Source organism: Puma concolor, chromosome A2 (genome assembly GCF_028749965.1).
Source record: "Puma concolor isolate L17-30 chromosome A2, mPumCon1.1.hap2, whole genome shotgun sequence".
Lineage (NCBI taxonomy): Eukaryota > Metazoa > Chordata > Mammalia > Carnivora > Felidae > Puma > Puma concolor.
Window position 1 is genome coordinate 12,676,484 of NC_141668.1, and position 16,539 is coordinate 12,693,022.

Consider the following 16,539-nt stretch of genomic DNA (forward strand, 5'->3'; position numbering starts at 1 on the left):
TGATAGGGCACTGTGTTCAGAAATTTTGTAGATTCCATGGATTTGACATTGTGGTTAAACAAATAGGTACTTGAGTCAGAAAACCCTGGGTTCAAATCCCAGATGTACGTTTATTAACTTGGGACTTGGGACTGAGATCCTTAAACATCCTGAGCCTCAGTTTTTATCACCTGTGATGTGGAGATAGCCACCGTCTCACAGCCTGGTTACAGCACAGAAACCAGTGCATGGCGGCACTCAGTGAGTGGGGTCTCCCCATTCACCACTCCATGTCCACAATTCTGTGTCAAAATGCTTTGACAACTGAAAGTTCTTTCTAATCTTGTGTATATGCTTGCCTTAGAAGATAAGAGAAGGAGTAGATGTTGTTGGTGGTGTTTAAAAGAGTTTTTCCCGATCACTGATCTGAACTTACCAGTGTGAGGCTCTTTGTAGCCTCTATCTGTTCTGTTAGGTGTGAATATTTATGTATTTTGCTGGAGAAATAGTATTGTACAGTATTTGGTCACAGGGTGCTGCCTAGACCCTCTGGGAGTGGATTCTGAAACACACCTGGTCACATCTTCCTTTTTCTGATAAGAAATTGGCAGGTCATGATTGCCTCATTGCTGTCTGTTAAAGCCCACAATGCACATGCACGAGTAATCATTAAAGAACATGTATTTCCATTTGTCAAACTTTTCTTCTCAGGACTTGGAATGAAAACTCGATAGAGGTACTCATTGATTTGTTTAGCTAAGATGTACTAAGAACGTACATTGTGTAAGACATGTTGCTGGGTATTGGGAGGACTATGAAGATGACAAGAGAGCCCTGCCACTGAGAAACAGGTGTTTGGAAGAAGGCCGGCACAAGAATAACTATAATGCAAGGGAGACAGGCTAACTTCCACAGGTGGGAATTCCAGGAAGAGTGAGTTCACGTCTGAATGGGGGATGAAACTTCATAAAGGAGGGATATTTGAGACAGTCCCTGAAGGGGACTTCATTCTTTAACTCAAGGGGTTGGTAAGAATTTGTCAGGCAATGATGGCAGGACAGGGTATTCCAAGCATAGAGAACAATAAGGAAGAATTTGTGAAAGCAGGGTGGAATTAACATTTGGAGAATAGCCAGTGGTCCAGTCTGGTGGTAGTGTGAAGTGTGTGGCAAGAAAGAGGTAAGGGTGAGGTTGGAGGGGTAGGTGGGTAGAGCTGTGTAAGGCTAGGATAGCCAGGAGGAGTATGTGCCTGACTTAGCAGATAAGAGAAGGAATAGATGTTGTTGTTGGTTTTAAAAAAGTTTCTTCTGATCACTGAAGTAATATGCATCTAAAGGAAAAGAATTTGGAAAACAAACAAGATGAAGGTTGGTATAGATATAGATACACATTGAACTGTCTATAATCCACACCCAAGATCGCCCGTTAGTGATTTAAAATACATCCTTCTAGCCTTTTACTGTATGGATACAAGGTAGATGGCTAACTAGTTTGATTAATTGATCTTGAGAGTAATGTATAAATGAAATCACATTGCCTTAGATTTTTACAAAAAGAGCCTGTGGACATAATACCTTAGAAACATAAATATAACAGTAGTATGTGGGTAGGTCAGATACAGAGAAATCTATAAATGAGAAAGCCATGGGGCGCCTGGGTGGCTCACGTCAGTTAAGTGTCTGACTCTTGATTTTGACTCTGGTCATGATCTCACAGTTCATGAGAGTAAGCCCTGTGTTGGTCTCTGTGCTGACAGTGCAAAGCCTGCTTGGGATTCTCTCCCTCTCTGTCCGTCCCCCACTTGTGCATGCGGTCTCTCTTTCTCACAATACATAAATAAACATTAAAAAAAGGGGAAGCCATTAAGAATGCTGTTGCAGTGATTAAGAGGAAACAAGTTCTTGAACTTGGGGGCTGCAGGAAAAAGAAAGGGGGAGTGCAGATTAAAAAAATATTTCTAAGGATGGCAGTTCAAGTGGTTTAGAAGAAGGTAGGGAAAACCAGAGATCCCTTCCAGATGACAAGCCTGGATGACTGGGGGATTGCAGAATGATGAACATGATCTGGGCTTTGGGGGAAGGGGAGGATTATGTGTGTATTTTTATACATAGTATGTTGTGGTGGTTAGCAGACAATCAGAGATGTGGGTCGAGAATAAGAATGCAGATTTGAGATTCATTTATATTTTCAAGATTGTTCTAGTTAAGGAAGAAGAGAGATTTCTGAAGGAGGAAATAGATTAGAGAAGAACACAAAGAGCAATGGCGTAATGTCTACATTTAGAAAGACCAGGAACCAGACAAGAAAAAGTCAGAATTGTTGGAGAACTTGGAGTGGGCAGTCCTTGTAGTCAAGGGTGGAAGTAGTTTCAAAAATGGGTTATTCATAGCCTGAAATGTCACAGAGACCACAAGGAAGATGAGATTGAGCACAAAAGATGAAAAGAAGTCAAATATAAGGTTCCTAGCACAGTTCCAAGCACATGGAAAGAGCTCCACTCATAACAAGTATTATTACAAGGAAATGACCATTAAATATGGTAGTTTTTTTACATTGATAAATAATTTTATTTTATTTTTTATTTTTTGTTTTTTGGGTTTCTTTTATATGAAATTTATTGTCAATCTGGTTTCTATACAACACCCAGTGCTCATCCCAACAGGTGCCCCCCTCAATGCCCATCACCCACTTTCCCCTCCCTCCCACCTCTCCATCAACCCTCAGGTTATTCTCAGTTTTTAAGAGTCTCTTATGGTTTGCCTCCTTCCCTCTCTGTAACTTTTTTCCCCATTCTCCTCCCCCATGGTCTTCTGTTAAGTTTCTCAAGATCCACATAAGAGTGAAAACATATGGTATCTGTCTTTCTCTGTATGACTTATTTCACTTAGCATAACACTCTCCAGTTCCATCCACATTTCTACAAAAAGCCGTATTTCATTCTTTCTCATTGCCAAGTAGTATTCCATTGCATATATAAACCACAACTTCTTTATCCATTCATCAGTTCATAGACATTTAGGCTCTTTCCATAATTTGGCTATTGTTGAAAGTGCTGCCATAAACATTGGGGTACAAGTGCCCCTATGCATCAGCACTCCTGTATCCCTTGGGTAAATTCCTAGCAGTGCTATTGGCTGGGTCATAGGGTAGATCTATTGTTAATTTTTTGAGGAACCTCCACACTGTTTTCCAGAGCAACTGCACCAGTTTGCATTCCCACCAGCAGTGCAAGAGGCTTCCCATTTCTCCACATCCTCTCTAACATCTATAGTCTCCTGATTTGTTCATTTTAGCCACTCTGACTGGCGTGAGGTGATATCTCAGTGTGGTTTTGATTTGTATTTCCTTGATGAGGAGTGATGTTGAGCATCTTTTCATGTGCCTGTTGGCCATCTGGATGTCTTCTTTAGAGAAGTGTCTATTCATGTCTTCTGCCCATTTCTTCACTGGATTATTTGTTTTTTGGGTGTGGAGTTTGGTGAGTTCTTTATAGATTTTGGATATTGGCCCTTTGTCTGATATGTCATTTGCAAATATCTTTTCCCATTCCATCGGTTGCCTTTTAGTTTTGTTGATTGTTTCCTTTGCAGTGCAGAAGCTTTTTATCTTCATGAGGTCCCAATAGTTCATTTTAGCTTTTAATCCCCTTGCCTTTGGAGATGTGTCAAGTGAGGAATTGCTGCGGATGAGGTCAGAGAGGTTTTTTTCCTGCTTTCTCCTCCAGGGTTTTGATGGTTTCCTGTCTCACATTCAGGTCTTTCATCCATTTTGAGTTTATTTTTGTGTATGGTGTAAGAAAGTGGTCTAGTTTCATTCTTCTGCATGTTGCTGTTAAATATGGTAGTTAGGGAGTGTTTACAAGACCCACCAAAAGTCTTACACAGAGTTGGAGTTTAACAAATGTGTTGAATGGAATGATGACTGATGGAATACAATAGAGGAAGAGTGTAGGAGTTTGATAACACCTGTCCAACTCCTACTTAATAGAACTTGTTAAGAATACTACTTAATTAGAACTTGTTAGTTCTCACCCTTTGGGAATATATCTTCTGGACTCTGAGATTAACCATGCATGCTGGTTAGTATGCTTGAGGGGCCAGGTCAGCCATCAGGGAGCATAGTCAAGACAGGCATTGATGGCGACTTCCCACTAAGATTTCCTGGCTTCTCATAGGTAGTACAGAGAACTGGCATCAAGTGCGATGAGTAACTTCAGTGTGGTTAGGGGATTTGTACTGCTGGGATTGAAACACCTCCATGAGTTCCAGGTCCTACTGTTTGCATTCATCCTTTTGATATGTGTGCTGACAGTGCTGGAGAACCTGGCCATTATTACCCTCACATGCCTTGACTCCTGCCTCCACTCACCCATGTACTTCTTCCTCTGTAACTTCTCCCTCATGGAGATGCTGGTCACCTCCACTGTGGTTCCTAGGATGCTGGCAGACCTGCTGTCCCTCAGAAGACCATTTCCCTGGCTGAGTGCCTGATCCAGTCTCTCTTTTACTTCTCCTTGGGTTCTACCAACTTTGTGATTCTCACAGTCACGGCCTTTGATCACTATATGGCCATCTGCCGCCCTCCGCACCACCCAACCATCATGAATGGTCCAGTGTGTATGAAGCTGGTGGCAGTCTGCTGGGTGGTTGGCTTTGTCTCTATCATCTCCCTGATCCTGCAGAAAACACGGCTCTGGTTCTGTGGCCCTAATGTCATCGACCACCACTTTTGTGACTCTTCCCCACTTCTCAAGCTTTCCTGCTCTGACGCCTGCCACGTTGAGTGCATGGATTTCTTCCTGTCCTTGCTCTTCATGCTGGCCACCATGCTGCTGATCATAGTGTCCTATATCCTCATTGTGGCTGCAGTGCTGCACATCCCCTCTTTCTCTGGGCACCAGAAAGCCTTCTCCACCTGTGTCTCCCACCTCACTGTGGTGGTTCTGGGCTATGGTAGTGACATCTTCATCTATGTGAGGCCAGGCAAGGGCCACTTCACACACTTCAACAAAGTGGTGGCTCTGATGACTGTAGTGGTGACCCCTTTCCTGAATCCCTTCATCTTCACCTTCCGGAATGAGAAGGTCAAGGAGGTCATTGGAGATATGACCAAAAGTCTCCTCCTCAGAGACCCAGCAGCCCGTGGATGAGAAGGCCAGACAACACCTGTCAAGTCACAGGAGTAAGGACCCTCCACTGCAGGTGGGCACCTGGGCACCCATGCTGGAGCTCCTCAGTCTCCTTCTTAGTCTCTCCTGCTCCCTTTATCCCCTGCTCACTCACTACTGAGAACTAATGAGCTTACATCATCTGAATGATTCCAAGGCAAGTATATGTGAGCCTGAGATAAACAAGGAGGCTGTGGAGTGAAAACAGTATGATAATATCAACTGAAAGAGAGTATCCAAATAAAACCCTCAGTCCTGGGTCTGGTACATAGTAAAAACTCTGTAGACGTGGCTATTATTATAAAAATGTGCTATTAAAATCTCTCCTTCCCAGTCTGGCTGTATGGTTTTGTTTACATTCCTTTACATTTCTTTGTCTGCAAATTCTTTGAGGGTGTATTTCTTTCTCATGAACTGGCTTAAGAGTGTAGGATAGGGTTCTGAAAACAGGAGTTTCTCTGAGAAGAGCAGAGTGGCCTGGCATCCCCCAAAGAGAAGAAACTCCATGCCTCTCGTTAGGACCATTTCTTTGGGGATTATTCCTGAAGCAGAAGCACTACTTATACCCAGGAGGCCCACTTCTGTCCAGCCCCTCAAAATCCCTTGTTTTTAAACAGAAATGACTCTCTAGGGGCCACTTTCTCAGCAACTTCCACAGAGAGGTCCTGAGGGCTCCAGTCTAGACTTTATCCTTTTTATGCACTCAAGAAAGAAAGGGAAGCTGGACCATTGCTCCCACGCTGGCTGCTTTCTCCTTCACATGCATTAGCAACTGTCTTCTCCCACAGAATCTTAGGTCCATGTCCCAGAGCAAGGGCCCTCTGTGTTTGGCTTTCCCGGAAGCAGCCCGGACAGGAGGTCACCAGGGCCCTGGTGGTAAAGCAAAGATAGTGCAAGCCAGTTGAGAGGGAAGAAATGGGGTGGTATTGGGGTTATGAACAACAGGGGGGTAGAGCAAGGGGGGGAAGGCTTTCCCTGGCAGTTTGGGAATGGTTTAGGAAGTCGGGGGAGATGTGGGAGTGGGAGTAGTTCTAGTGTCTGATTTCTTGTACCAGGGTGAATTTGGACTTGGGCTGGGATTTGCAGAACAGGACAAAGAGTAGATGGAAACTTCTTCCTACTTCTGAAGCTAGGTCTGCCCGATGAGGGAGCATAATGCAGGCTGCAGGCAAAGTACAAGCTAGAGTGCGCGTATGCGCACGGGCATGTGCACACGCGCGCGCACACACACACACACACACACACACACACACACACACCAGGTGTAGGTGGGATATGTGTGATATTCCTCAGGCACTCCTGGCTGCCTAAGAGCAAAAGAAAGGAAAGAAAACATATGGTTAACTGGTAGAGATCACAGTCATACAGGACATGGGTCTCCATCTGTTTACAAATATCTTATTAAATGACAAGAAAAAGGCAATCTTATCAATAGCCTAATCTGCAGAAACCTGTGGACTCAGTTTCCTGGAGCCCCAACGTCACCCCTCCATAGTGATATGGGGAACAAAGGCAAGAAGGAAAAAGTAGATTTTCTTATAACCTACAGCCCATTGACAAATACTTGAGGCAGGCAGAGGAAAACATTCTTCCAGGAACTCCCACTGTCTTAATGTTAATGCTTTGCTAGAGGGAAAAACAATTTTAGCTTGACCATAGCTTGGCCTCCAGCATCCTGCATATTCTTTAACATATGCAAATCTCCTTGGAAACTTCCCATTTGCCTTTACCTCCCCAAATCCATAGTATGTAACCAGTCACTCTTCACGACCCCAGTGCAGCTCTTTCTGCCCACGGGTCCTGTCTCCATGCTTTAATAAAATCACCTTTTTGCACCAAAGACATCTCAAGAATTCTTTCTTGGCCATCAACTCCGAACCCCACCACCACCCCAAAACCTCATCATGCCCACAGGATACCTATAGGAGAGGTCATGGTCCTAATGTGTAGCATGGATAGGCCGACAGAGAGGCCATCCTGTAGAGCCACAGCTGTGAAGAAAGGGGTGGCGGAGAGGAACACGTCTGGGGGCCCCACCCAGAGGCATGAGTTTCTGGTTATTACTGGGGAGCTTGACATCCAATTAAGCTCTTTTTTTTAACTACCATAGGACAAACTACTGTTTGTGGGTCTCTCCAAAAGGGGGCAGATACTTTTGATTCTGTGGTAAAGGGCAGCAGGGAAAACAGTTTTTCATCTTTAGAACTTTCTCTCCTCCACCTCTCAAGGGATTAATTGCTTACTCTCCTTGCAAACTTCGTGAAAAAACTTAAGAACTAAATGGGAAGCAATTATCTCCTTCTGATATGCAAATACTTTCCTTCAGCTTTTCCTCCTAAAGTAATCAGCACACAAATCCGCTCAGATTTGCCTCCTGAGAGATTCCTTCCTGCTGCTACTCTCTCATTTCTGCACATTCCCTTAAAAAATTAAAAATAATCAACAGTCTACAGCCATCTATTGCCTCTTTTTCATGGTGTGATCTTAGCAGTGAGATATCAGACTGGTCAGATTGGGAGGGTATATCTTGCCTTGGGGCTCCACAGTAATCACCCCCTCATACAGCATCACACAGTCATGATGATGAGGGAGCTTGGGGCAAGCTGAGGGCAAAATACAGGCTGGCACCCTGCCCTCCACCCCCTCAGGTAGAATATTTGTGATATTCCTCAGACACTCATGGCTACCCAAGAACAAAGGAACAAAGGAAAGGGGTTTAAATGCTTGCTGTGGTAATGTGGGAAACTAAGACAAATGAAAAATTAAATTCCCTTACTGCCTATAGCCCATTGACAAGTCCTTGAAACCGGCAGAGTGACCTCCCTGTAGGAACTCAGCTGCCTCAAGGATGACAGTTTGCTGGGGGGAAAAGGGAACCTTAGCTTAACATTATCCCAACATCGAGGATCCTGTAAGTCAGTTTCCTTTATCTCAACTGTCCCAAGATATATGCTGGCAATCACACTCCAAGCTTATGGCCCCCTGATATATATCTGAAGGGTCTCATGACCGAGGTTGTATTAAATGGTAATAAATGGCATTTCCCTAGCAACAGCTAGCCTCTCAAGGTCCTGGAGACCTTGCTTCCAAAATTCCTTAGAGACATACTCTATCCCTGACCCCCTCCCAACCTGAGGGTATATAATGAGTTACCCATCATGACCCCAGTGCAGTTCTTCCTGCCCATGGGTCCTGTCCCCATGCTTTAATAAAATCACCTTTTTGCACCAAAGACGTCTCCAAGAACTCTTTCTTGGCCTTTGACTCTGGACCCTATGAAACCCCCATCACCCCAAAACTTCATCAATAACATTCCCAACAAAATTACCTGTGTGATGCTTGGAACAGCACTGTCCTCTCCCTTAATACAGAATGCTGAACCTCGGGCCCCACCCTAGACCTGCTGAAACAGAATCTGCATTTTTTAAAAGTTTATTTATTTATTTATTTTGGGGGGGAGGGGTAGAGAGAGGGAGAGAGAATCTCAAGCAGGTTCTGCACTGTCAGCACAGAGCCTGATGTGGAGCTTAAACTCACGAGTTGTGAGATCATGACCTGAGCTGAGAGTCAGACCTGACCAAGAGTCAGATGCTCAACTGACTGAGCCACCCAGGCACCCTGCAGATCTGCATTTTAACAGACCCCCTGGATGATTTATATGCACCCTAATATTTGAGGAGCACTGATCTAGACAATCTGTTGGTGGAAGTTTCAATCAGGAAATTGTGTACGAAAGTCCTTGTCTTGGTGGCAATACTGTGAAAGGCACTGGAAGGGGGCATGTGCTTGCGATTACCGGAGCTACCCTCCCTTCAGGACTTTTATCCCAGGGCCTATTTCTGGAGATGGTAACCAGGATTTAAGCCCTGAGACTTTTATTCTGGTCTGACTTTAAACTACTTCTCCTTTTCTTCTTCCTCTTCATCATCCTCCTCCACTTACTCCTCCTCCTCCTCCTCTTTCTCCTTCTTCTTTGAAAGAGCTTGAGCTCGAACTCATGTGAGTGAGGGAGGGGCAGAAGGAGAGGGAGAGAGAGAATCCCAAGCAGGCCCCGTGCTGTCAGTGCAGAGCCTGAGGCATGGCTCAATGTCATGAACTGAACTGTGTGATCATGACCTGAGCCGAAATCAAGAGAAGGATGCTTAACCAACTGAGCCACCCAAGTGCCCCATGACTTTAAATTTCTTGAGAGACTTAGGTCAATGGTCCAGCCTGTGATTTGCTGTTAGAATTCTGTGTGGCCTTGACCTAGAGATGTTTTGATTCCATACATTTGTCTTAATGTGACAGGGACTCTCAGTGTGCACAATATCAGATAAGACATAAGCCTGGATAGACTTAAGCCAAGAAATACTGATAACAGACTTTTTCCATCTTGCTGGAAGGAATCTAAGGACACCAGTTCTAAGGCAAAGTGGGTGTATGCAAGTCTCCCCAGGTTTAGAGTCACGATGTGACTAAATCATTGCCTCTTGGAATTGCAAGGCAGTGTGTGGGCCGTCCAGGCACACCTCCTCTCACTGCAGGCCTCCCCGCTGTGGGACACTTCTCAGGTCAGCAAGGAGACCTGCTGGAGCCAAGTCTAGGCATGGCGCACTCCCAGCTGCGAGGCAGCCCCTGTATTTGCTATAGCGGTCTCAGTTTTAAGATGAGACCTTATGTCCAGCCATTGAACTATTTCTAGATCTCTCACCCACTGTCCACATTGCTTCCTCTGGTCCCTGTTGTTAAGTGGGTCTTGGAACTGGTTGTGGCACTAGGATAGACAACTAACTGGATAGAGTGCAGTGGGATAAGTTCTTCTTATGCGTTGTTTGCTTTTTTTAAATTATTATACGAAATTTATTGTCAAATTAGTTTCCATACAACACCCAGTGCTCATCCCAAAAGATGCCCTCTTCAATGCCCATCACCTACCTTCCTCTCCCTCCCACCCCCCATCAACCCTCAGTTTGTTCTCAGTTTTTAAGAGTCTCTTATGCTTTGGCTCTCTCCCACTCTAACCTCTTTTTTTTTTCCCTTCCCCTCCCCAATGGGTTTCTGTTAAGTTTCTCAGGATCCACATAAGAGTGAAAACATATGGTATCTGTCTTTCTTTGTATGGCTTATTTCACTTAGCATAACACTCTCCAGTTCCATCCATGTTGCTACAAAGGGCCATATTTCATTCTTTCTCATATACATTGTTTACTTCTATTACTGTCATTGAGGATGGGTTTCTGTGTTTTAGGTTACAGTGTCTACTCATATTCCAAATTCATCTGCAAACCTTGTTCCTAAAGACAGCTAGCATTTATTGAACATCTGTGTCCTAGGCATAGGAGATACAAAGGCATGTAAGAAATGGTACCTAACTTGAGGAGCTCAGAATTTTGTGTGGGAAAACAAAACTATGTAGTTAGTTACTAAGATATACAAAGCACCCCGGAAATACAGGGAGGGGGTGCCTGATTTTCCTTGGTTAAATTGAAAGTATTCTCAAACATGGTATTATCTGAGTTGAGCTTTGAAGTATGAAGAGCCACTTCACAGTCTGAGGAGGGGAAATGTGAATTCCAGAGAGAAGCAGCCGATATGTAAAATAATGTAGACATAAAAATGGCATGTTACATGGGCAATGAAAGCACAGGGAGATTGAATTAATGAATGACTCTGGAGAATGGTCCTGGATATTTTTACAAAACAGATCCAGGTCTCTCAGGGGGAATTTGTAAGTGTCCTCTGAAGGATAATACACTCACTGAACTCACAGGACACAACTGTTTTACAACGAACTTGGGAGTGGGTACAGAGGGCATTGATGTGGAAACCTTTGCACGCTTGGGCAATTATACTGTATTCACAAAAGGCACTGTTTCTCTTCAGTGCTGGAATTTTATTGTTTGCAGTTTTGAACATGACCCAAGGAAGTTCAGAGAGAGCTTAGGAATAGTTCTGTGAAAGGACAGTTCCTTGAAGTTTGCTTCCATAGGACTTGGCATGTATCTGACTCAAGGGAAGGAGAATGACAAAGATTCTGGGTTGAATGGGGAACAGGATCCAAGAGAAAACCCAGAGGCAGAATGCTACAGTGATGCTCTGGAGCCCTTTTGAGAACTGACTGTTAAGTTTTCAGAAAAGTAACAGAACATTATTAAAAATTAAATAGTAGAATCTTACAATCAAACAGATTATGTGAAAAACAAAGGTAAGAAGAATTCAAAATTCATAACTACTTCACTACATTTTACTTTTATCTATGCTACTGAAGGTGTTGGCCTCATGCCAGTAGTTTGAAACTGGACTGGATGGGGGTGAAACTGACACCAGGGAAATTGGCAAATACTGGAGGTCAGAAAATGCTACAATTAGAGAGAGGGTGGTTAAACATTTACCAGCAGACCACTGGACCACTGCCACCTTTCTTCAGTATCTGTGAGGCATTGTTGGAAGGACCATATTTATATTCAGAAAGTGAGAGCATAAATAAGTGGTGAACTGGACTGATGTCAACATGGTCCCTATAGACAACACTGAAATTTCCCAACTTGGCCTTAGAGGGTTTTACACCTTACCAAACTTCCAAAATCCTGTGTATGCAGGGACTTCTTGCTACCTGCTGGCCACTGCAGGACCCAAGCCTGACTTGTATTTGAAACATGATTCAATTCCTTTATCTTCCTTCATCAAAATTCCCATACTCTTTCTTGCTCCCTTGTCCTGCCAACCAGACGAAATAATTTTGCTTTTTGGCTTCCTATTGGGATTTACATGTGTGGCAATTGCTTTTAAGTTTATTTATTTTGAAAAGAGAAAGGCAGAGAGAGGGCAGGGGGAGAGAGAATCCCAAGCAGGCTCTGCACTGACAGTGCTGACTCGGGGCTCGATCCCACCAACTGTGAGATCATAACCTGAGCTGAAATCAAGAGTTGGCTGCTTGACCGACTGAGCCACCCAGGCGCCCCAACAATTGCTTCTTATGTTAGCCATTCAGAGTCCTGTATTTCTTCTGGTTGCTTACTGGAACATGGTGTCTCTGCAACTGGGATGCCAGGCAAATGGAGGTACCTTGGGGTAGGGCAGGCATTGTAGGGTCCTGAAATCTTGCCTTGATTCTACCTATAATTAAATCAGTTCTGGGTGTTACAGTCCTGTCCTCCTACCACCCTGCAATTATGTTCCATTGAAACCACTTCTGTGGAGTGGGAAGGCTGTTGCCTTCTGTCAAATGCTCTTATAGCAAATGATCTTATGAGACTAACAATGAACTCAGTTGTTCCCATCTCCTGAGAAACATGGTATTACAGATATTCCTGCTTTTTGAAAGCTTTTGTTGCACCGCTTCACTTTTCCAAAAGACCTACATTAGTACCTGTTTTCACTAATCTTAAGAAATTGGGGCACACCTGGGTGGCTCAGTTGGTTAAGCATCTGACTCTTGATTTCAGCTGGGGTCATGATCTTACAGTTAGTGAGGTCAAGCCCTGCTTTGGGATTTGAGGATTTGCACTGGATGCGAAGCCTGCATGGGATTATCTCTCTCTCTCACTCTCCCTCCGCCTCTCCCCTGCTTGTGCTCTCTCTCTAAAAAAATAAATAAACATTTTTAAAAAAGAAATTGGAAGAGGATTTTTGCTTTTACAAGAAAAGGAGAAAAGCAGAAATAGCGCTGGGCATTTGTTCTGCACAAGCTGTTGCAGAGGTAGCGCACACCCCAAGCAGTGAGCGTGGCACCACCGAACTTCTTTCCCAGGAACCACACTCAGCGTGTCAGCATCCAGCTGCCAGAGCTGTGACCTGAGTGAGCATCCACGCTTTCTCTCGATTTACTTTGTGCGTCTGTTAGCAAGATGTGTCCTAAGACACCAGAAAAGCCTATGAGATTATTTTTTGTGTTTCTGGGAATGCTCAAAAAATGTTCATACAAATTAATGGTAATTTCTTCTTTGCTTTATGCCATTTCAGTTTAGGAGAGGTTTCATAAGAATGCTGTATTTTTTGATGGTGGGTGGGGCAGGGGGAACCTGTGTAGCAAAGGAAGTGGGAATCTACCTGGCAATGAACGTAATGTCTGGGCTGAATAAAACTATTTCTTGCACGTACAAGTGTTATCTGTTATCTTTCAAATGTTTGTGGATACTATTACAATAAATGGAATACAAATATTTAAAAGTGACTGATTCTATAATTGCTTTCTGACAGTATGTTTCTTTCAAGTGATGGGTATGGAACATCCAACTATTGTTATGAAGGAGTTGCTAGAATTACTGCAATTGCAATTGTATACACCTGATGGGAACCAGAGGGATCTACCCTGAATTAGAGGCTGGAGGAGTCTACATGGAGTGGCTTCAGATCCTGGAGATTCCAACATTTAATTAACCCAACTCTGAAGAATTTCTGAGGATGAAGAGGTGGAAAAGAAGTTTGAAGAAACAGATTCTACTGTTAGCTCTGCCATCACTTTGACCAGTTCTTTTTTTTCTCAACTATATTTTTCCTTCTCTTGAGTGTGTCAAAGTACTGCCTAGCTGCAGCCCAAGAATTGGCATTTCCCTTCTGGGCTGTCTTTATGGCACTCATTTTAAGTGGGAGAACCCCTTCTCAAAACGTGTTAGAATTCATTATAGCTTTTCCTGTCTCTCGCAGGTAGAGAAAACTTTTGAGGTTAGAATCCACATTTCTTTGATCTCTAGTGACCAGTGCTAAGCAGAGTGCTTTGCTCATGGTGAGTGATCAGTGATTCTTTATTTAACTGAATTTTACTATGAGGATAAAACCAAATGGAAAACATGTATAAAGTGGTTTATAAAGTGTGAATATATATGTGTATATACACACATATATAAAAAACTAAGTCATTATCGGTAAAGTTAATGTTACTTTCTTGTCCTCCTTCCACATATTCTATAAATATTTACTCTCTGAGGTGGTGAGCAGAGGATAATTAGAGAAAATAAATCTGTTTGGGCAACAGCAAACATCAGTCATTGCTCTGATGTGTCATTGAGGAGATACAAAACTTTCAACCAGAAACTGAAACCAGGAACCTAAAGACACCCTCTGATTTGGGTGAGGGCCAGCTCAGCAAGCAAGAAATGAGTGTTTTGGAAAGTCAGACAAAGGGACACTTCTGTTAGGAGGGGCTTAGCCTGAGGTGACACTGGAAGTGTATAATGAGAACCAAAGGACCACCAAGTGAGCCACATCTCCAAAGCTAGATGCTATGTGTCCACCAAAAGAGCGTACAATTCCCTGCCTTGTTTATTTTCACATAGTAGACTTGTAAAACTCTGGACATTTGTGGTAAATTAGTAGTTTTTATTGTCTTAAAATAAGTGGGGCTAGGAGTACTCTCTTGATGAGTGAAGTCATCATCATTTACTGAGAAATGCAGTTTGGTAAATTAAAATGTATTTGTAGAAACAGGCAGAATATTTTAAATTGGGGCTGTTTTACAAAACCCAGGATAGTTAAAAGCTAAAAGAAAACCATGAGTGTGAGTTCAAAGTAGTTGGAGACTTTTTAAAATTTCAGATTATAGTTGGGAGGGAAAGAGAGTGGAGCTGATGTTTCATCCCAAATCTTTCAGGAATTTCACACACACACACACACACACACACACACACACACACACACACAGTGGATAATATTTCTTGATCAGAGAATACTTCTTGGCTGCTGTCCTTGAATGGAAAGCCCATGTACTTCCTTGTATTGAAAGTCTTACCTCTGGCTCCCCAGGCTTTGAGCTACTTTCAGAGTTCTTGTAGCTACTAGTGGGTATGGGGAGTGCTTCCATGGTGGCCTGTGAGAGTCAGACAGGGTAGCACTGGGGACTCACTGTAGTTACCACACAGAAGCACAGAGGAAAAACCCTAAAGAAATTCAGGTAGTAGTCTTCTCACCCAGTCTGGTACTCTGCCTCCTCACAGACCTACTTGACTGAAGCTGGCCACGTTCCTCAGGCTCATCATAGAGCCTTGTGGAGGCCTTTAAGCCTCTGCATCTGCCCCCGTAGCACTGCCTTGACTGTCTAATTGCAGAGGGTAAGGATAAAGATATTGAGAAAGGGGATGAGGACTGATGTCACCAAGGCTACGGTCTTGTTGACTTCCATAGAATGTTCTTTGCCAGACCTGACATGAAGGAAGATGGTGCCAGACCTGTAGCCAATGAAGACCAGGGTGAGGTGGGATCCACAGGTTGAGAAAGCCTTCTGATGGCCGCTAGCAGAGGGGATCCTCAGCATAGTGGTCACAATATAGCCATAGGAGATGAAGGTCACCAGGAAGGAACTGAGGACAAAGGCTAAGGCCATCACAAAGTCCCAGAATTCCTGCAGGCTGGTGTCTGAGCAGGACAGTTGTAGCAGAGGTGCATTGTCACAGAAGAAGTGGTTAATGATGTTGTCATGGCAATAACTGAGATAAGCCTGGGAGAAGACAGTGGGCACCATGGCTAAGAAAGGAGCTGCCCAGGAAGCCCCTGCCAACTGGATACACACATCCCAGCTCATCAAAGTTCCACAGCGCAGTGGATGGCAGATAGCCACGAAGCGGTCAAGAGCCATGTCTGACAGGATGAGGAAGGAGGTGGAACCCAGGGAAAAGTAGAAGTAGAACTGGGCCATGCAGTCATTGAAGGAAATGACTTTGCAGGGTACCAGCAGGTCTGAAAGCATCCTAGGCACTGTAGTTATGGTCACCAAGGTCTCCAGCAGTGAAAAGTTACCCGGGAAGAAGTACATGGGAGTATGTAGGTTGGTGTTGGCTATGACTGTGACTATGATGACAGTGTTTCCCAGGAAGGCAAGAAGATAAAGCATGAGGAAAGGCCCACACAGCAGAACTTGCAGCTCACCAAAAGAAGAGAAGCCCAAGAGCACAAATTCAGAAGGGTGGCTCAGATTTGTCATGATCCAGGAGCTGGGTGCCTGTATGGGAAGGAAATGAGAGAGAGAGAGAGAGAGAGAGAGAGAGAGAGAGAGAGAGAGAGAGAAAATCACTGATCATGAAACAAAATGAACAGGGAGAGCAAGACAAGTAGATGGTCAGCGATAAACAGAGAGGTAACAGAAAGTGATAAACAGAGAAACAGAAAGAAGGAGATAAACAAAATGAGAGTATGAGAGCATCATAGATTTAGGGAGTCTTAGAATTAAGAGCATTGAAAGCCATTGATATGGAGAGAGAAAAACAGAGGAGTGGATTAAGGAAGACAACACAGCAGCAGACATCAACATTTCTGGAGAAGGAAAGAAGAAAACAAAATGGGAACACAATTAAGAAAGGAAGACCAAATGTATGAGAGGGAGAAACAGAAAAAGATAGGGAGGGGAGGAAACATGGAAAGAAAGAGAGAATTAGTATAAGTCACCCCCAAGTCCTTAAGTATGGGTTGGTACTGGGGGA

General features: G+C 43.8%; 2 protein-coding genes across 2 annotated transcripts; one reads left to right on the top strand and one right to left on the bottom strand.

The window, feature by feature from the left end:
- Positions 1-3,341: 3,341 nt before the first annotated feature.
- LOC112866463 (olfactory receptor 6V1-like) lies at positions 3,342-5,294 on the top strand. The gene is given in 2 exon segments (XM_025929367.2): positions 3,342-4,434; positions 4,437-5,294. Coding segments are annotated over 2 exon segments (945 nt in total). The 5' UTR covers positions 3,342-4,181; the 3' UTR covers positions 5,129-5,294.
- A 9,804-nt stretch (positions 5,295-15,098) lies between these two features.
- LOC112866315 (olfactory receptor 6V1) lies at positions 15,099-16,043 on the bottom strand. The gene is given in 1 exon segment (XM_025929266.2): positions 15,099-16,043. A coding segment is annotated over 1 exon segment (945 nt).
- Between the last annotated feature and the right edge of the window lie 496 nt (positions 16,044-16,539).